Below are 21,708 nucleotides of genomic sequence, written 5' to 3'. Positions count from 1 at the left end.
CTAGCGGCATGCCCGGTTGGTTGATAACTTTATCTCCTGAGACGACGTCGGCCTGTCTATGAATTGAGCACAATGGCGCGTTAGATGCGCGCGAAAGTTTACTTCTATTTGTCTCGATCGCTGCTGTAAGCACTGGGATAATGAAAACGTTACAACGTAAATAAATCTTACAACAATAAGTAAGTGGAGCAGAAGCAGTTTTTGAATCTAACAAGGCCCGCGCGCTGTCCGTCACCCGCCCGCCCGCCCGCCCGGACCATGTGTTATCGTCTGAGCGATGCTGTCAATCGTTAACGTAAATCACCTCGTTGATTGCTGCCCGTTATCCTTCGGCGTAAGAGTTGTCTACTTTTGTTGTTGTTGTTGTTGTTATTATTATGGTTGTTGTCATTGTCAGCATATGGTATATCTTCTATAGTTGTGCTTGTCGTTGCTACCATAAATTGAGAAGCCTGTGTGCGGGCGACTTCATCTCGTTGCTTTTGTGACTAGGAGTTCCCGTCACGATTTTAGCAGATGACTGACATCGGTCGGATGGTATAACTCGTAGATATAAGTGTGGAGGTAGTACTGTTATACTACTACGACCCTCAACGATAACAGCAATAGATACACTTTGCCCGTGCTAACGCTGCTGTTGCGGATGATGACAGCATGGAACAGTCATCGAAGAAGTCTACGTTGAGGCCGTTACTTTTGTGTGTCCGTCTATCTGCTCGACCACCCTCCGAACGTGAACACAACATCAATACAGATCATTATAATCATCAATATAACAGATCATAGTACCAGCGGTAGTAATCACAACAGCCGAAACGGTAATAATAGGAACAGCTGTAGCGGCGCGGCCAAGATTAGCGAAACTGATCGAAACAATAGCCGCTAGCCAGCTGATGATTACGCTATTATCGATCGATAAGATTGTATTTACGTCGGTACTTGAGGTAGTTGCAGACGTGCTATTGTGGAGTGCAAGAGCAATGTCACCGACTGATTTCGCGCCCCTCGTATCAAAGTTCTCTGCTAGATTACCATAGCTGGCCACGGTCGCATTTAGCATATTGTATATATCGTGTGGTACTATGGACGGGTGTGACAATGATGCGAGCTTGTGTCCGGGAAACGTCGGCCTCGGCGCAAGGCGATGCTTAAACGAGAACTCTGTTACTATCGAAAACCTTTTGATTTCGATCGATAAAGTAGTTTGGGACGGTCTACCGTGCCTATTTTTTTCTCATGGTGGCTGCCTGCTTAAATTAACTGGCAGGTGCTAGGGCTTGAGAGACTAGGTCACCATGGCCATGATCAGTTCGACAGTAATAATAACGGCGGCCATGGCAGCTGTAGCAGTTGAATCAACAACAAACGATAATAACGTAGCAGAGCCGTGGCCGCTTTAGAATATCTCGCCACCAGTGGCCAGTGACGTTGCTACGTCCTATATTTTTGCTGTTGCCGCAGTAAAACGTCGTCGTACAAGTTTGTGTGTATATGTATTATCCTCTCGAAGATAAGGGTCGTAAAACCAGTACGATATGGACTATGGATACAAAAACACACATGGAGTTTTACGCTACCTCCGCCAGGATACCAGAGTTATATTTACTGAAGGATGCTATTGTGACGTCACTGAGGACGATGAAGCGCTGACTGCAACGTCAGCGCCAGCGACGACCTTGAGGAAGTGAAAATAACGCAACAATCATCATTTGGCCAGCAAGCATCGGACCTGTAGATGAGAAAAAGGCTACCGTATGCTTCTACATCTATGTCTACTGCAATGGCTGCTGAGGTTCGTTCTATAATATCTCATGTGCATGAAGCAATGTCGACCCCGCTAGTACATCGACTATATTGAAAGGCTTCTTCGTTTGTTAGCGTCGAACATAGACGAAGTGCAAACGCTTTCACCGCGATGCTAAAAGCCCCTTCGGCGCATCTCATAATAATAGTAATAACAACAACAGCAGCAGCAGCAGCAGCAGCAGCAACAACTTTGCTAGGTCAATGTAAACATAGAAGAATACATAAAGAATTGGCCAAGAGGCAACCGTGGGACATGCAGAACCGCGCATACGCGGGCACTACTGAAGGGCATTGCTACTACAATTACTATATATTACTGTTAGTATTACGCGACATAGAACAGCGCCGCGGCTAGCAGAATTAAAGCTCCTGGAGCTGTAGCGTCTAGATATAATTGTTGGACGTCTGACAGGTCGTCTCAACAAACGGTATTACTTCTATAGGCTACGTTACTTCGTGTCGGGCAAATGCATTTATGCTAGATGGGAACCTATTGGGCGCAGCTTGGACTATCTTCTAAGCGCTTGTATCTCTCCGAGAAACTTCCATTCATATACAGGAGACCTTAGACTAAGGGGCGAGTTAGCTGAAGTGTATCAGCGGTAGACGAAGGGTTTTCAAGCCGTTGACCTATCATCTTCGTCGTAACAGCAGATTTATAATATATTTGTGAAGTCGATGGGTGACGAACGCTCCTTTGTCGAAAAAGTACGTGAACTCATACATATATGGCAGCACTACAGCCAGCTGAAAGACTGAATAGTCAATGAATTTTACTAAGCACAGCGCCCATGGTATATGTGTGATCATTTGTTGTGGTCGATTTTCTTCTTAGTAGTTCCTCGTACGCTAAATCTGTATGCAATTTTTAAGTGTTAAACTGAATATTCTATAGCTATTAGAGGGAACAACAAGAACGGATTATTCACAAAGGGTCAACTTCTCATTGACATTATGGGTTGGCCTGAAAGATGCCTGAATCTCTACAGGTCCGGTCCGTGCAAGCGGTGTTTTTCGGCTTTGTTTATTCACAGTCGTACCTTGTTTTGTTCGTCTTGAACCCACCGCCCGTCATTAGGCACCACTGATTCTAGTGTGTAATTTAGATAATGAGATATTATCTTTAATTATCATGCTGCCTGGCCAGTGAACACAGTTCAGTAGACTTGGCTCTCGTTATTTTATTTCCCACAGGAGACTGAAATTGAGCGAAACACGTTTAAAAGTTCTGAGGAACGTTGACCACTTCCATGGCCGAACGGCCTTATTGAATATAGGTTCTGCGCGATTTTCGTTTTTGCTAAGAAGGAAGCAACGTAATCGATCGGACGGGTTGATAAAAAGTGAGCCCTTGCAATGACAAACCTAAAAAACCTTTAAAAATATATTTAGAACTGGACAGCTCTTGATAAACCGCGGTCGCGGCACTTCTTACAGCGGAGGCTATGACTGTTTTAGTGGAAATGCTTAACTGAAAAGATGATATCGCTTGTGGGTTGGTAGTTGCGCCAATCTCGTTCGCGCTAACCGCTAGAAGGCCGTTGTTGATCTGAAGTAGACCATTTCAGGGCCGCGATGATGTTAGTCATGCACCCTCTCGCATCAGCGACGTTACAATAGCGCCGGGCCGGGAGCAGGTCTGCGAGGTCTTCGACATTAAATCGCTGTTGGTGTTTTGTCGTTGGCCCTTACCACGCTTTTTGGTAGCAAGAGGTCGGCTCAAAACTCTGCCTCAGCCAAATGCGAATCGCTATGATGAGTGGACAATGCGGTTTAGTTCTATTGTGGTTGTTGTACCTTTTCCTTGATCCTCGTTGCTCATAATCGCCGTTGTTACCTTTATGGCGATGACGATGATCATAATAATAATAATAATAATCAATGTCAAATGATGTCGTGAACACAATCAAACTAGCATTCAGGTAAGTTTAGGTAGTAGCAGCGTGGTACTAAACAACACTGCTCAACTTAAGAGACTATAACAACAATACTTTATCAAGTTACAGGTGACGGGGGCGGGGGACGGGGGGTGGGGTTGACGCAAGGTAGAAGTAGCAAATGGCCACTGGTAATCACCGACTGATGGCTGTCGCTGATGCAGAATCAAATGACGGTCGTCTAGCGGAGAACGGCGAAACGTTGCACGAGCCAGCATCGAAAGAACATCAACTGGAGGTACAGTTGTAGCCGTGACCATCCGATCAACAACTACCCAGGTCTACCGTATTGACACACCGTTAAGGACCAACTGCACCTATTATTCGAATTGATTTTTCGTTTATGTTAGCGTTACCCAAGAAAGCAATTTATTTATATGACGATGATTCTGTTGTTCCATGAAAGGTACTTCCTAAAATGATAGAACCAGCAACCAGATCCATCAGAGGAGGGGGGCGGTAGTGCGGATAGTATCATGAGAGTAACTCTCTCAAATCGAATAACCTGAACGATAGCGAAAGCATTTAAACAAACGACTAAATGATATATAATAAACATAATGATAAATTGGCGGTACTGATACTCATTCTGCTCTTAGTAATATCGCCATATAAACATCAGCCGTAAGTGCCGATCACGGTTGGCTGTGGGACGGCCACCGGACAAATTTAATGGGCGATATAACTAGCATACTTTTAGCGCAGGCTGTATCTTAGTATATGTATACAGGCTTTACTATAATAGTAACGGTGTGATTTTTGTGAAAATTTAACTATATAATAAACAATCATCAACTATATTTTACGCACAGTTTGCATATCGAGCTCAGTTTAATATATCCATTAAATCAAATTTTTTTCACAGTAAAATTTGTCGTTGCCAAAAAAAAACAGCATTCTATCAGAGGCGCCAACAGTGCACACCTTAAAAAGCAGATCGGCTCTGAGGCTTTTCTAAAAATCGTTGTTCTAAATCGTTGCAGGTGATGCTGCCGGAAAGGTTTTCATTGTCAGCGTTCCCTGCTTGGCATCCTGTTAACATTGTATGCATGATAATGCCTTTTTTTTAGCCGTTGCAAGACGCTTCTGACGCTGTATTGAGGGGACGCGTCAGAACAAATGGATATTTGAAAATGATGAAACGCCGCCAGCAAGTTCAGGGTTCGAACACTATGGAGGAAAAAGTTTAGGCAATGCAAGTTCTTTATAGCAGACGAGGTAATACCAGAAGAGGGAAATGTAGTCGATCGCTATACGATCGAACTGGGTCGAACTACGCTGTTTGAAAAGTCCTTTTGAACATCTAGATTTAGCGTAGTACTATGGTTATTATACAACTTGTCTAAAACATTGATGGGAACCTACGAAAGAGGGCTTCTTGTATGTTGCTTCAACAAACGACCTCTTCATACAAACGTCGAGAATCTTTATGATCATTTCGTGAAATCACCATTGTAATATAATAGAACATAGGAGGCATGAAAACAGCGAGGGGCTTCGCCTATTAATCCATTCTCAAACGTGAGAAAGTTGAATCTATGTAATACTTTGATCCGCTAACATTATACGAGTCGCACGTTTGCTTATCGGAACACAGTGCATAAATCTTAGGCCGGTTAAACATAAAACAAATTTAAATACGCAGCACATGTTTAAAAAACAAAGACGGATATATAAATGGCAGTGTTTAAGCAATGTAAGCAAAGAACACGAATTGCCCAAAGCATATATTTTCAACACGTTCTTTTTTGCGCCCTTTGATCAATAGGTGACAGCATCATAACATCAGAAGGACTAAAAGTTCTGCTGATCGGAAAAAGTAAGTCGTTGTTTACGCTAGATCATATCATGAAAATTCAACCAATATTGTACATTGATATATAACGAGGTAATTGTATACAAACAGGTCCCTGTTATCATTCTTTATTCTAGAGGGGCTGTTGTAAACGGCAACAAATCACCAGAGAAAGCCACAGAACATTCGTTCATATTTCAAGCTCGGATAAAGACCGTTACTAGCAGCTTGCTCGGGAAAATACATGTCGTCATATTCAATTATTTAAATTTTTAGCCCTACAACACTAAGTTCTAGTGTAACGGGGTAACTCAGCGTTTGCTATACGGCTGCAAGAAAATGTAGAAGTTTCCGTGCGTACGAAAATAGTCGGTCAACGAACAGATCTGCGGGCCAGTAGCGTACTCCGTTTTAGCTTTTAATCTTGTTTGTTGTTTACTAAATGTGTTTTGCTCCCGTCAATGTTCATTTGATTAAATATATGATTACCAAACAAAAGTAATGACATCATAGTAAAAATTCAGCATGCTGATAATCCTTCGTCAGCGACCCTTTACGATTTCCCTGTTCTAGCGCGCAACCTCGTTCGTGTTTTCGTTCGCGCGCGTATTTGGATATTCGCGCTGTTAGTATGTGCCCACCTATCCATTGTGTTTGGTGTCTGGTGTTGATGTAAATAAAATATTGGGTAAAATAAAAAAAGTAAACAAGACATTAGGTACCTGTCGGCGTGGCTAGATCAAGCCTAGAGAATCATCAAAGCGCCGCTTAGGTAATTGCTGTTACCAGCGGATATGCACCAACAAAAAGGTAAACGTTTCACGCAACCCCTGTCACCCCTCTGGCTGCTTAACATTACCAGAGACAACGTCCCAGCAATACAGACCATTTATCGCGCGGCCGATTGACGAACGAATGCTCTGGCATCATTTTTCCGTCTCCGCTATTCTCGCCATAGTCTAGCTAACTACCCAGCTAACAGCAGACGAGAGCAATAGCACCGTCCGCCGCGAAGCCGTCTGCAACGACGAAGACAAGATGGTACTGATTCGCCCTGCTACTGAAGAACTGAACACCAATCTGAGGTAGGCCAACAATGGTCGAGAACAACGATTAACGCTGCAGCAACGGCGATAATAGAGAGTAATTCGTTCGTTTGTTCGTCTGTCCTCAATCAGGCGTAGTAATAGTAGTGGTCGGAGCGGACAGTTGTTCTCATGTTGGACTGACAGGGGGCAGCCCTTGGGGGTGGCTATGGCACGGAGCCACAAGATGTGCTTGATGATGACGATGATGTTCTGTATGCCATATGCCCCTTCATACAACCCTTTAATCGAATCGCATGCAATACAACATCGTGACCGCTAGCAGCAGCTCGACGATATGATTCCCGTCACTGTGGAATCCACGGGTACAAAGCCGGCAGCAGCTGCTAATATTACCAGAACCGATTGTATTATAGCGGCACTGATTGTGGCGGAACGCACGAGGATGTGGTAGCTATAGGGCGATCATGCGGCCTTTGAATTGGACGTGGTCATCTACCAAACGTCAGCAGCTGCGGCATTGGCTTTAAACGGCGTTCGGATTATTATATTATAACGACGACGAAATGCGGCGGTGGCGGCGCCTCCAGCTGTCATTTCAGTAGCTTCGCGCAAAGCCATTTACCGTTGCTGACAACATATCTGTTACAGTCGTGCATATTATGGCATTTCTTTCAACATACGTATCCGCGGACACAGACATGGTCAGACACAGGCAGATACAAACGCGCGCCCATCATCCATGCTTGTAAGCAACAAACAACAATATCCTAGATACAACAAACGATGCAATAGAAGAAGGAGCCAGGCTAAATAATGTGAATGACGTAGGTGTTCCAGTAAAGCTAGGGATCACTTGTGTAAAGCCACAGAGAAATTTTCATATTCAGAACCGAGGCTTGTGAGGACTTTCGTTGTTGGCGAAAGCAATATTCTTGCCGTTAGAATGCCGAAGTAAACACGACCAGTGTATGAGGCAAATTAGCACTCCTATGCCAAACGCAGATGGTTTATAGAAAGCGACGTACGAACTTTGATGCAAATAACTGCGAACGAACTTCGATAAAGTTAAAAAAAAAAAAAATAAATAAATAGACTACTATCTTAGATAAACAGGTTAGTTGATAAGGAAAATGTGATTTTTTTCACCCTTGGAATAATCGGCTTGTTCGTAGGTTATATCAGTTCCAGTTAGATGCCTGTGTAAGTTTATTTACCAGTATCATATAAATAAAAAATTATTGTATAAAAATAAAGTTAGATAAGTAAAGATTAGATTCATATAGATATCACCGCGTACAATCACAGGTCAAGGATAGTATAGATCTGCAAATGAGCGAATACAGGCTCAGTATATTTCCGGCAGTGATTTGACGCGACGTGCCTAACACCGTCTAAAGAAGTCATTGAATTCGATATTTCTTTAGAAATATCTAATAGCTCAGCGGAGACCTTGGGACTTGTCAATGAAGCATCTATTATTAGCTCCTGCTATAGAAATAATAAAAATTTCCAACAGATTTAAATTTTCAAGTTGATAACGCGCTAGGAACTCACTGCAGTGATATCAGAAGTCAGATGACGCCTTATAACAGCAGTAGTAATCACTAAATGCACACTTTTCTCTAGTCGTGCATTTCTGGGATCAGGACCGCTTTCACTACGTCACAGCCTTAACGTTACTTTGTCAATAGCGATAGATAATTCAATCCGTCATCATCGTGCGTCGACCATTAAACTCGAAATAATTTTATGCCGCAATCTTTGCCAAGAGCACAGATGCTAGATAATTAGTTTGCCGATTGTCAGGACGATACGAGCTTATCGTTCGTTTGTGTATTGACTGCAACAGCTCTAGAGGCAGACTGGACATTGTTTCTATGCCTTTCAGACATACTGGCAGAGTTTGACGTAGTTTATAATACTATATGTCGATCTATTATACATTCACCAGTATCCGATAACTGCGTATAATATATGAAACAAGATCACTCGGTCATCGCGAACCATCGCTATGTTAATGCGTTTCTATAAAGGGAGAGACTAGCACAAGGCGGAGTTGCTGACTGTGACTGGTCGCTGGATGCTAGCGACATCATTGACTGCCACTCATCTCGTAACTAGTGACGGCTTGAAGTAACTTAGCGATCTTTTAAGCTTCTCATTGACGGTTCTATAGGCGACGACAATAACTATAGATCGCTGTGGTTGTATCGGGGGCTACTGTTCAGGGATAATCGCAGTAGCGTCAAAAGCCTGACCGAAGTGACATTGTGCAGAGCGAAAAGAAGCGGCGAAAAAAAAAATGTTTGCGAAACCACAAAATACCGTTGCGTGAAGGCAAGTGTCATACTTCTATTATTGTTGGCTCGCTGACCGACTGGCGAGGGTTAGAAGATAGGAGACGTCTCGTGCATGAATACCTTGTGTGTGCTTTCGTATAGCTTAAGTCATCAAACGGGAATGAAGGGGTCGGACGAAGTTCTAGGATCGTTGGGAAATGAGCGAGGATTGGCCAGTGAATCCTTTAACAGACCTTCGCCAGTTCTTTCAGAGATACTACGGCTGTTGTGAAAGTTCATCTTGTGCCAGCGATAGTGATACCTGTAAGATATGAGGCGATAAGTGTGCGGTCAAAGAGGATGGCCGTCTTTATTGAATCGTCGTTCATATCTGGCTTTGTTCCCATTAACCATTACTATTAGCAAACTTGTTCATCATTCAAAGTGTAACAGAGTCGTTTCCCATGCGTTAAACGCCAGCGTAGTTAGGTTGGTACGCTTGTCGGCAAATAGTTTCAGTAACTTGAATTTGTCGGGTTACCTCTTTCTCTCTAAAGGTATTTTTATTTAAAATAAAGAATATGGCCTACAATAAAGGATTTTTTATAAGGCCTCTAAGACTATCAGCGCAGTTGTCCCATTAATCGGCGCTAATGCCGTCATCATTCAATAATCATATTCTTCAATTTTATAAGTTTCTGCAGAGTAATTAGTACAACAATACAAAAGGTATTGTAGAAGATGATTTCGTCTATAATCTTGACCTATTTTCGGAAGCCGGGTTTAATGTGGTTTGCCTACTTGCTGTCACGAGGTAGACTAGAACGTATGAGTAACACTGTCATCATGTGGGTTGATACGGGCAGGGGAAAAAAGGCTGAGACCATAGCAATTAACATAACAATATTTGAGTAAAGTTCACCTAATTTTTTGAGTTTCTTATTTTTTTTTTTTAAATAAAAGTAAACTGCTGCTCAAGATAATTGTCCGGAAATCACCGGAAACCAAATTTCCAGAAAAAATTACTCAGAGCGACGGCGATCAAAAAACAGCAATTTTTCATAAGAACTCTGGCAATTTTTCAAAGCACTCCTCATCAATAGCTTTCCAAAATACTTCCCGAGCGTTGATGGTTTCGAAGATAGTTTACAGTGGGTTTGTAGAATTTTCTGCTCAGGTATGTCGTTTTGCAGATAGTATCATTCTGATAATTTTTTATTTATCTTCTAAAGAAAAGATTTTAGTTCTTAATTCGTGCTTTATATATATATAATGGAATTAGTAGTGGAGTATGTACAGCCGATTGTATGGCAGACGCGTGCTTTCTCATATGTGCAAAACAGAGTAACATGCAGTTCGTATCTATTATGAGAAACGTGTATCGAAAATGATCTTAGAAAACGTGCAATCCGGTCAGCTTTCCGTTTCTTTTAGTTGTTATAACTTTTTGACGATGTCTGTTAATTTTGGAACACGGCCTTCTAACTGTACGTGGTTCTTAGGCTAAGCGCTATTCGTAATAACGCATATATCCATGCACACGTAGGTAGTACAGACTTTTTTTTACAGTGCAGTGACCTTTTAATCATATTTGATACATTGCATTCTGTTAAATTAGACTCACTGCAAACTAGATCAAAATAAGTACATTGTAGTATTTAGGACGTCCCTTAAAGAAATTAACTGCTTAAATTAACAACTCAGGCAGAACAGGACTCAAAAGTACCTAAAGTACCCTAAATGACATAAGCAGTGAATAGAGACACAAGGTAAAAACGAAGTTTACTCTAAAGACTCAGTTAAGTTCCTTTCCCAGTGTTCTCGATTTACTATTTCGTTATCTGAAAGTTTACGGGTATTTCTTCACGATTTTTCTTGGTCTATCTAACCTTATGCCTAAGCTCTAAACATTTGGCTATCATATACGCTGAAATATACTACAGAAATGTCATATAGATACTTGATGTCCCTAGAGGACCATATGTTGTTGTTCCTCTCGTTTTCTCCCCGCTTTCCTTCAACGCTGCACCCCATCGAGAGATCCACTTGAGATGATATGACCAGATCAGAGATGGCAATAACAATACATAAACTTTTAAAGGGAAATGTTAGCCTAACGGATTGGTCGCACATTGGGCAACCAAACGTCCAGGGCACCAATACACCGGTGGCGTTCCAGTAACGCCGTAGGCGTTGTTCAACCGGAAATTATGCATTATTTCTGCTGAGCGCTTCCGCAAGTAGCTACGAATCTGTTACAGCATCCACCTGTGGCGTTTTTGCAGCTCCTCTTGGCCAACATGGACCGTAGTCGATTTGCTAGAACCTTACAAAGATGGCTAGGTTGTGGTGTATAAGCTTTGCTAAGCTGGTACGTATCTCTGTCACTTTACTTCCCATGTTGTGTAGTCGTCCGTTTCGTAATCATGCCTCTTCGTTCTTGCTCGTACTATATATCTTTATCTATTGCTTACCGATTGGATTGGTAATGTGAGTTACGGGGTATTAGTTGTGATAGCTAACCACCCAGACTGGCCAGATTTCTTAACCATCAGCTCCCCAGGCCAACAAACCTTCCCCTTCTGTGTGAATACTGTATGATGTATTGTATGTAACACCCCACGGGCGACAAGTACTCGTTAGATAATCGTGTCTGTTATTAATTAGAATCAGAATATTACGTTAGGGTAACTGCTATTACTGGCTATGAGTAATAAATAGAAATATCTGCATTGAATGAAACGAACCGACAAAACAAATGAGTCCGCTGTGCTACCCCCAAATTCTACCAGTGTTTCATGTTTGAATAATGCTTAAGCACTACGTGGGTCTTTTTCTTGAGTAGAAACATATTAGCGTAACATTTTATATCGAAGTTATTTAAAACTGATGCCATTTTTCGCTATTGGCCTTTCTGACTTCACCAAGACAGGAAATTGTCAATCTTTATATTGGTAGATGTGAAGCCACTGGCTAAGGAAGTTGCTATAGGTGAAGTACGTTTATAAAATTACTATAGTGCTACAGTCTATAGGAAGGGTGGATGTTGCCATGCGGTAAACAAATATCTCGTGGTATATTTCTGAACCCGGGCCCATCTGTATCTCTTCAGACGTAACGGCAGCAATGACTTTTGATGTAGCAATCCTCGATGTTTAGTATTATCACTGAAGTAGACAGTATTTTGAAATTGAAGTGTATTGTTGCAGGCAACACGATATCACACCCATAACAGACAGGCGCCGGCTTTCCATATTATTATTAAGCTCTTATTGTTTAATTATCGTTATTTGATATAATAATCGGACCCCGGCAGTACGAGCCTATTGAATTTTAGGACCATTCAACTATTTTGCATTGCACTAAACATGAATCAAATGGTGTAACGATATTTTTTTTTTGGATTTAAAGAAGCATTAGATTTCTTGTGTTCATGTAATTCATCGTGCGCTGATTAGGTAAACAAATAGAATTTACCTAAACCATATTGGCTCTAAATTGATGCCGTTTGTGAGTTATAATGACCTTCGTGTCACATCAACTTCTTCCTACACCGATTGTTTAAAAGGGTAAAACGTTTACGTCTTTATCTTTTTGTTCATAGATTAGATATGATCTGGTTGAAGACGTTCCGCGAAAAAATCAAAGAGAACAACAAGGAGACGCTAAAAAGGAAAGAGAAACCTACAGGAAATTTAAGATGGTGAACTGCAAGCACCTGGATGGACGGTGCGAAACAAGATAAACACCCGCGGAGTATAAAAAAAAGTTCTAAGTGGCAGCCTGTATAGTTAGGATGCTGTATATGGTTATTGCGAAACACGCTCGCTTTTTGGCTGTATACACCAGGTACATCAGTCTCTTTCATATTGCATAATCCCATCAAGGGAAAGCCATTATTTCGACCGTGCAAAGACATACGCGAAAGCCAGTGAGGGGACAACGGTTTCCCAACCATGTTCGTGCCCCTATGAGGCTCAATCTGGCGTAGTCGATCTATGATAATAAGCAAGTGTACCACCTGTCGCCCGTCAACCTATTATACATAGCCTCAGTGAATAATAATCTGCTGAATCTTCACTACGATCAGGGGGTCGCAAAGTCGGGCCGATCCGTGTCATTATTTTTTTCTTGGTAGATTTGAAAAACTATCCTTATTGTGGGGGCAACGGCCTCGGCGATGAAGCCAGATCAGATCAGATCAGAGCACCAGGGGCTTGCCTCCGTGTGTAAGAGTCCGAATGAGTTCTTGGCCGGATGCGGGCCAATCACCTTCCTTCAGTCATTTTCTGCCTTCTTTCGTCCTTTCTCTGAAACGAAGCGCAACCTAGCGGAGGTTGGAGAGGAAAAATTAGCGTTCCGTGAAATTTTTCTCTCGGAAACGCGACTGCACCGCTGCATAGGCTGAAACCCTGATCAGCGAAGAGATAAAAGATTTCGCAATTTTTGTTCATCGCCATTTTCTTGTACGTCGTAGTAATAGCAGGCGCTACCGCGGTTGGAACTGCCACTATCATCAATATCGCTACTTGGTCACCCGCCACGATAGAACAATAAAACCGTCCTGAGAAGTGGTCTGCCCGCTCATGACCAGTTTACCATGAAGACAAGCAGCAGGACAGCGAAGTGGAAACAAGAATAATGAAAAAAATAGCGAAAAATTTTGAAGACATAGGGTACATAGGACATTGGGACGACGACCAGGGAGAAGGTGCATGAAGGATAGACGAAGAAAATCCAGGATAATATATGAAATAAATCTATGACATCGGCAATTTTAATTTGTCTCTTCGTCTCATAATGGCTTTATTTTTTCTCCGATCTTTGCCGCCATCATCTTACGGTCGTTGCTACCGCTGCTATACCTGTGGAAAAGCACTAAGTGAGATCACGTTCAACCCATAGGCCCATACTGGAACGTGGGGCCAATCAAAAGTATACATAGTACAATGATACTCTGATGGTTTTAAGTAAATCACAGTCCGCGATCTGTAACATCCGGGACACTTTTAATTAGACTAGAACTGAGAGCATCTTGCCGAAGTCACACAATTACTACTAAAAAACGAGCGTTCACAGATGTTTTGCCCGTTTTGTTATGAACAAATATCTATTTTCAGGCCGACATCAGGCCCCTATTTCAGGCCCGATTTCTTTGTGCATATTTGCAACTTACAGGAGTGAAGGAGATTTTCCACAAGCTCGCTAGAAGAAGTCATCTAGCGATGCTCTTGGTCTGCTTGGAGAAGGAATGCTCGTCGAGACGTTTGAATGGGCGACTTAAAAACTGCCGCTTCGCTTACGCCAAAGTCGATGCCTTCTGTCGCCAGCAGCGACGACGCCAAGCAAGACAGCGCGGATTAGGCCAGGTCGGCCAGCTTCGCATGAAGTGGAAGCAGCGAAAAGAAAAAATAACTGCCCTTCCATGATCACCAGCAAAGTTCTTCGAGCTTCGGAACGCTGGAGTATCGGAAAAGCAAAGCTGACGTTCCGCCTGCGGGCTGGCACTAGTCGCGAACGCGTAGTTCGCTAACGCCTGCTGCACCACTACCCGCCATCTACTATCACGGACGCCTCTAATGCCACAAAGAGCCAGAAAATAAATCTCCAAGATAGAACAGCTTTCCTTTGGCCTCTTCTCAGAGCAGCGGCTGCAGCTGACTGTAGCGCCGCCTGCTGCAGTAGTAGCAGCCATCAACGTGCAAAGAGGAGACTGAAAGAAATCCTGTACACGACTGGTTCCTCGGGTTAGTAGCAGCAGACGTACCAGTAGCAAGGTGATAGCAGAAGTTGTATGACAGCCGCGGATTATAGCACCGGCTTCGAATGGAGTCTGTTACGGAGCGAACGACAGAAAAAAAAATCGAAAGAAAAAGCTTTGAAAAGTAAAGCGGCAAATATGTCTGCGCTGGCGGAGGCTGCGACAGCACCATCAGCCGCAGTGAAGGTTCCATCGACGACGAGCCCGAACAATGCCGAACGATGGGCAGGCCTCACGAACATGTGAGTGACAAATTTCAAGGGAACTCGTTACAAGGCGGGGAGTTGGGTACAGCCATTGAAATATATCATTGAGGACGCCTTTCCTTTTCTTTCCCACTTTCTCTTTATTTATCTTTTTTTGTTCGTTTTTGTTTCCGACCTCGGTTGGGTCGACACAGCGTAAAACGCGGTTATTCCTCTCTCGCACTGTGTCTATCTTCTTTTGTATTTTGTGAAATCTCTCGCGATCTGACGCTCGAATCTTTTCGCTTATCCTCTGTCGTTTTTCTACCCCATCCTCCATATTTAGACACTCTCCAGTCCATATGTATGTATCGATGTGCTAAGACTGACCGCAAGTAATACGGCAATTTTGAAAGAATTTCTAGATCTATATATGGAAAAACCTTAACTATTGGTCACTGTTTTTCCTGAATATAGAGAAGCAAATGCAGTTGGAAACATATACGTTGTAAAGCAGTTATCGGCGACTTGACTTGATGGCCACTGCATAAGTCATTGTGGCCATTTCAGTCAATTGGAATGTATAATTCTTGGGTTTTTCATCCACCGCCTTCAAAATTTCGATATTTTAAAAAAGCTCCATGTTGCTTTACTTTTGGGATAATCCAATACTATACGAAACGAGGATGTAGCTGAATCTTGTTTCCTGTTTGTTTAGACGCAAAGCTGTATTGCAAACCCGAAGCGACCGTGTCCCTAAGTATGAAATTCTCACCATTCAAAGCTGCCATGCGCTATATCTAGAAGAATTCCTTGAGCCGTAAGGACATCGACCAAAGATGCAAGTCCAAACTCAAAAAGGAGGTAGTAGAATATAACGTCTATTCAGCAGCCACCACATTTCCTAAACAGACAGCAAATACCAAAAACGCACTCAGATCTTTGCTATTTCTCCCGGCGTCGACCTCTTTACCAATAGTCTTTTGCTCTGAGAACCAGATAGCCAGCACAGGCCCGTTCGAAAACACACTTTTTTTTTTACTTTGTCGAACTTCCTGCAGCAGGTTGCTTCATCAGTTTTTCGGAGATCTATCGACACTCTCTTATGGTATCCTTTTTGGGTTTGGGATGCTTGCGGGGGGTAGCCTGCTCGAAACGCCCACGTAAAATGAAGAATCATCTAGTTTTCATAAAGAACTGTGTTTCCTAGTTTTCTGTTCCGCTACTGTGGCGCTCCGTGTAGAATGTGCACCTCGTATGTGCGTCATATAGAGGACTTCGCAGTTAACAGGAACCAAATAAGGGTTGTTGAAATTTTTGGGCCAAAACGCTATCATCACTGAAATTTCTTCAGTGCTACCGCATCGCTACGAATTGAATGACCAAGTTACCTCAACAGCCTTCAGTCCTTTCTCAGGTATGTAGTGTGTACACGATTCGTCATTCGATCTTGCTTTATAGCGAAGCGCCCCTTGCTTTTTGCTCTTGGGGTCACACCCAGCCGTCGCTATCAGGGCTATGGACTACGTCTGATCCAAGGCGTGTTTCCGCAAAGATCGAGAACCGGCCTAAGTCTTCAACATACAAAAGCAAAAAGGCAAAAAAGTGGAGGAGATGATGAGAGCATTCATCATCGCATAGAATATTTCCGTGTGCGTACGCACAGGCAACTTGGTCCGCTTTGAAAAGTGGCTGTATGTGCATGGGGCCGATGGATAGGTGCGTACTCTAGGAAGATAGAGCTGCATGGCAATAACGGAAGTAGCACGCTCTGCTTTTTCTTTTCGACACGCTTCTGGTATTGAATAGACGGATTGTACGCAAATATGTTGACGCGACCACTTGAGAAGCTTCCTCACCGTCATCTTCACTAGTGCTCAATCCGCGCTTGTTCTCAATCGAACGAGTCAGTTGTGACATGGGTACAAAACGATGCTTGGCTTTTTTCATTTATAAGCAGACCACTTATATGTGTATGTCTTGACGAGCGAGAGGGATTCGAAGTTTCTCTACTTTGCTCCCTGAGCGTTGTAAATAGGGCCTAATGCGGAACTCTTAGCAGTTTGCTCCTCCGGAGGCGAATTCTGCCTGTGCATTTCTCAGGCAAGTTCTCTTTTAAACGAAAATTGGCACAGATCGCGTAGAAGCACTTCGAGTCAGCGTTCCGCAAACTTACGTTAGCATGCGGCTGAATATTGGCCGCCTTTCCTCGTCGTTCTCCCCGTCGTCTTTTTTCGGAAGCAGCGCAAACATCAGCGCTACATCGATGGGGTAGTGTAGTACCTATTCAACGCATGTAAAGAATGTTGTTACATCGTCTCAACGTACATTCGGTGTGCAAACAACTCGATAGGGTGAAAGACTGCGCGGTTGCTGGCATTTTCTAGCTGTCCCTTCAGCTTCTGCCTTTCCTCTGAGAGTTCTGGCGCCAGTCGCTTTGTTTAAGCTGATACAAAACCTGAGTGAGCTATGCAACCTAGGCTTCAACCTATAGGAGTTGAATTCATACGAAAATTTTAGAATTGCAATTGGAATGATCGCAGAACGCCCATAACGTTCACTGCGCTTTTTAAGGTTAAGAATACGTTCAAATAAATGCGATCAAACGAAGGATGGGTGAGCAGTTTATGAGCGATTCTAAATTTGAGATACTATTCCGGCCGATACCAGACATATGGAGAGTCTATTTTAATTATTTCCGCTTCATTAGGAAACATAGGTGGAATCAACAAATTTAACAAGTCGAAATTTAGCGATGTTTTTTTCTTTGACTCGAAGGAAATTGAATAGCGTGCATATAACCTGGGTTCTTTTTATACGTTAGGAGTCATGTACATTTTCCCACCACTGCACCTTTGTAAGTTTTAACAAATTTCAGTACACACACAAAATACGCTCGCTAGTTGAAGCCTATGCGGGGAACAAAAAATCCACTATGATGGCCTCACCTCAGAACCTATAACCATAATGATGGACTTAGTGATTGTTACAAACATCAAACTACCAATAACGATATGCAGATGCTAGTACGAAGTGGCCTGTTATTATAAGAGGTTTCACTAATAAAACAAGCTGATGTCTACCGTGCGCACGTTTTCTAATCCTCTATTAATTTCTGTTTTGTCAGCAAACAAAGCGTATATTGCAATCATTATACGTTATTTATTTAATTACTATATAAACATTGTTTAGCTTTGCAAGATGTAATTTACCTGGGGGAAGACATAGCAATCATAACAATTGCGGTTATCTAAAATTTTCTATGAAGTCTATAAAGCGATACAAGCGCATACTCTGCCCTCTTGGTAAACTTGGAAACTCAGTAGGTGACGATAGCTCTTTCCAGAAAAATTGCTACTTCGAAGTTTTCGGTAGGCGCTCGCTCTTTTGTCAAAGCACGATAACACGAACGTTGCTGCAGCCCATAACGGCTGTGAACACCGGTTATACTGGACGAGAGGACCGAGGTACTTGGAAGAGATTGAAGAGGAAGAGCCGGCAGTCTTATAAAATGCTAGTCGATACACCGCCCATATAGTTCATCAAAGTTTATGTGAGACAGGAGATTATAAAGAGTTAGAGCTGTTGTTCGTTTAGCTTACATTAATAAACATGTAAAAGCTTTCCGTGTTTTTTTATTTTAGTTCTGTATTTACATTGTTAACAACTACGCATTTTTTCAGATGCGATCCTTTATTTTACGTTCATTGGAATATGGTCCAGATCCGTCCATACTACCTGGCTAGCGAAATCGCTATTATCATTAAAATATAGTAGCAGCTTTTTTTTGGATATTGCTTTAATATGCACGATGAGATGATTCCGCGGAGCCCACGTTAGTGTGGACACGGGAATAGACGCGCTCCGAAGTGAAGCAGTACGGGGTTTCTAAAGAAAAGTCGTATTACAGAGTTCCCACGAGAACGTCATTTTTTTTTTATAGGTTTGCTCATTCTCATTCATTGTTTTTTTTTTTTTTTTTTTTGCAGAAAAACAGGTTCCGTATCCGTGGGGGGTTTTTATTCGTGTAAATCCGTATACGAATGTTTAGGTGGTCATTGTGCCCGAAAGCCTTTTGGCACATCATGCATTTGAATAAATACCACCTGCATCGTGTTCGACTACTTTTACATGAACGGTAGGTTTTGTGTATTCGCTAATTGAATTACGGCGGGGTCGATGCTAGTTAAATGGCCCATGTACTTCATCTATGTGTACGTGCAGTGACTGCAATTGTCAATGATGAACATCAAAGCTAGAAGTTCCTTGCGATGTTTGTTTCCATAGTGCCATAATACAGGCCATTTGTTACGTTGGCGTATAGAAGTCACGCATGACGTCTTTTCTAGATGATGGCATGACCGAAGCACAATCGTAAAATTGCATCAGTGTATTTTCAAGTAAAAAAAGCCTCATCGGAAAGAAAAAGGAAGAGCTTGACTAATGTGCGCAAGTTTTCAGGAGTCGATTGTCCTACCAGGTTCGCTGATAGGCCAAAGCTGATTGTCTCATTTTCAAAGCTTGTTGCGACAGGAACATTTTACATCGGCGAATGTCACTGGAGCCCACGGGATGGCTATTTGGTAAAGCCATGAAATATATGGCGGATGTCTTAGGACTACGAATGTTTCTGCCTAGTTACGGACACAAGTTAAAAGAACTAATGAAGCAAATGAACATGGCTTTTACGTACAGTCCAGTTCCTGCACATCTTAAAAGGGGTCCAAACAAAGGAGTCAGGATACGAACGGCCTGCGAGGAACAGGGTCACAATGTGAAGCTGGATATTTATTCGGCGATAAATTATATATATATAGGACTCGCACTTTAGCTACCGAAAACCAGATTACTTGCTTAGCAACTCTTACACAGTAATTAACTCTTTATAAAATTGGTGGCAGTACTAAAATATATATCGTTCGTGTAGAGAAACGATTATGATTCCCAGATGCCTTTTGCTACGTTCATACACCGTTCGAAAGGTCCCAATTTGGACCAGCGGCCCATTTTTTGCCAATTACAAGAGCTGCTGAAGTTTGACTCTTTACAGGTGTGTACTTACTGCATTATGTAGCTACTGCAGGCAAAACTTATCTTTCGCAATAAAGATACTCATTTCACCTAGATATTTATCATTTAGCGTTTAGCGACTTCATATATATATAAGCTGGCTATTATTAATTTTTGTAATAGAATTAATTGTTAGTTTTTTAAATGTCAACCCTTCACTGTTAAAGCGCATTTAGGCACGTGCGCATCGTACAATTGGAATCTCACGCACAAGTTGCCCTGTCCTTCTCTATTATGATTGTAAATTAATTAAAGGGTTAGGTAGTATGGCGGTTGTCACGTGACCTCACCAAAGCCAGTTGTTTGTTCAGGTGAGGCATTGCTTCTCCCATAAGTATCGTTAAAATTGCATTGAAATGTCTTTGGAAGTTTCGTTACTCCGATGAAAGGATCTTAAAGTCCAACTAGACACTGCGTACGCGCACTCTGCTTGCGCTCTATATGTCTTGACATGTTGTTATGCTATCTTGCTGTACTTTCTTAAAGTAATCGGGTACGGGTATCTTGTATGTCATACGTGGGCTGGCCCAGAAAGCAGGTTCATTCATCGTCGCATCACATTCAAGTTTTAGCACGACTTTTTTTTAACGGTTACCCATATGAGGCCATTTCTGATTGGAAGACACGAGGATGCACAAGCCAAGATGCTTAGCCTTTCCGAATCTCCTGTATGCGTAGCAAATGCACGCTAGAAAGAAATTAATTAGCATATAACTATTCTTAGGGCTAAGGCTATCATTCGCTAGCCATTATTCCTTAGGGCTACAGGGAGCCAAAAAGGAAACTAGGCAGGTAGCTACGTTTGTACGTCATTGTTGCTATGCCCTACTAAAATTATCCTTTATACAGGACACGCGACCAGAGGCTCGTATCCCAAAAGTGAGTGCGTACGCCAATAGGTGTACAACAGTGCTAAATCATGTTGAACTACTAAGCTGCTATTCACATTTTCTTACTACAAGCATATAAAAATACATGCTTGTGAAAGCTGGTCCTGTATCGCAACACCGGAGGGTAGACAAACCAAAAAAGACAACATAGAAATCATGCAGTCGCGGGGAACTGTACGGGATCGCTGAAGTCGTTTTCTGGGGTATAGCTTAGGGAATTATTTTCACTGAAGACACTGTACATATCGAAGAGGATCCCGTGGCGCTCTACTGCATCTTGTGAGGCATCTATTGCCACAGTTGTTACCACTGCTGCTACGCTTGTCGCCCGCATTACTGCCCCAAGAGCAACTTCCCAGAACGATTAACCTGTGGTACTATTACCAAGATAGCTGGCCCGCCTTTTGCCCGAAGCCATAAGCACACCGTGATATTCCGAGACGTCTGCGTATAGGGGTTGAGAGAAACGAGAAGCTTATTTTGCGTTATACAAGATGCTTCTGCTAAAGAGGCAGCAGGCTCAGGACTATGGGCATCTTCCATGCAAGACCCCCGCTGGGGGCGCACTCTACCGCCCTAAAGCCCTAGTTCGTTGGCTTTTCCTGCGTAGCGTCCTCTCTAGTCGGTTAAGACATAGTCTCCTCGGCAGTTACATCTCCATAAACAAACAGCGTTCGTTTCTCTTATATGGTGGGCTATATTTAAATATTTTGCAACCCTCCAGGTCCAGGAAGTGTTTCACTTTCTTATTACCACAATCTTTCGTTCGGCGCTAGAGACCGATGACACAACGCGTGGTTCTAAAAACTACGAATGAACAATCAGGTCCAGACAAGTGATTACGGTCCCAGCGTATGTGAGGACGTTAGCGAAGTAATGCGATTGGCTAGGGAAGCGTAAGAAATTTAGGGATAAGGTATCTTAAACATAGGACAA

General features: G+C 42.6%; 1 protein-coding gene across 8 annotated transcripts; it reads left to right on the top strand.

Annotated features, from left to right (window-relative positions):
• Nucleotides 1-1,798: 1,798 nt before the first annotated feature.
• On the top strand, nt 1,799-19,932 carry LOC147757497 (uncharacterized). Of its 8 annotated transcripts, none has more exons than XR_015321100.1 (6): nt 1,799-3,981; nt 4,727-4,961; nt 5,512-5,562; nt 5,676-8,924; nt 18,802-18,950; nt 19,274-19,932. XR_015321100.1 is itself a non-coding variant. In XM_086980089.1 (6 exons), the coding sequence occupies exons 2-4, from the start codon at nt 4,937-4,939 to the stop codon at nt 14,293-14,295; spliced, it is 327 nt and encodes a 108-aa protein (XP_086836215.1). In that variant the 5' UTR covers nt 1,799-3,981; nt 4,727-4,936; the 3' UTR covers nt 14,296-14,869; nt 18,802-18,950; nt 19,274-19,932. The 8 variants fall into 8 exon arrangements, 2 of the variants coding, with proteins under 2 accessions (XP_086836215.1, XP_086836216.1); XM_086980089.1 differs by lacking the exon at nt 5,676-8,924 and adding an exon at nt 14,045-14,869; XM_086980090.1 differs by lacking the exon at nt 5,676-8,924 and adding an exon at nt 14,045-14,869 and having other exon boundaries at nt 1,799-4,022.
• Nucleotides 19,933-21,708: the final 1,776 nt, after the last annotated feature.

This window comes from Varroa destructor, unplaced genomic scaffold, assembly GCF_002443255.2.
Source record: "Varroa destructor unplaced genomic scaffold, Vdes_3.0 BEIS01000002.1, whole genome shotgun sequence".
Classification (NCBI taxonomy): Eukaryota; Metazoa; Arthropoda; class Arachnida; order Mesostigmata; family Varroidae; genus Varroa; species Varroa destructor.
The sequence above is the reverse complement of the archived record's forward strand: the minus strand, read 5'-3'. Positions and strand labels throughout refer to the sequence as shown.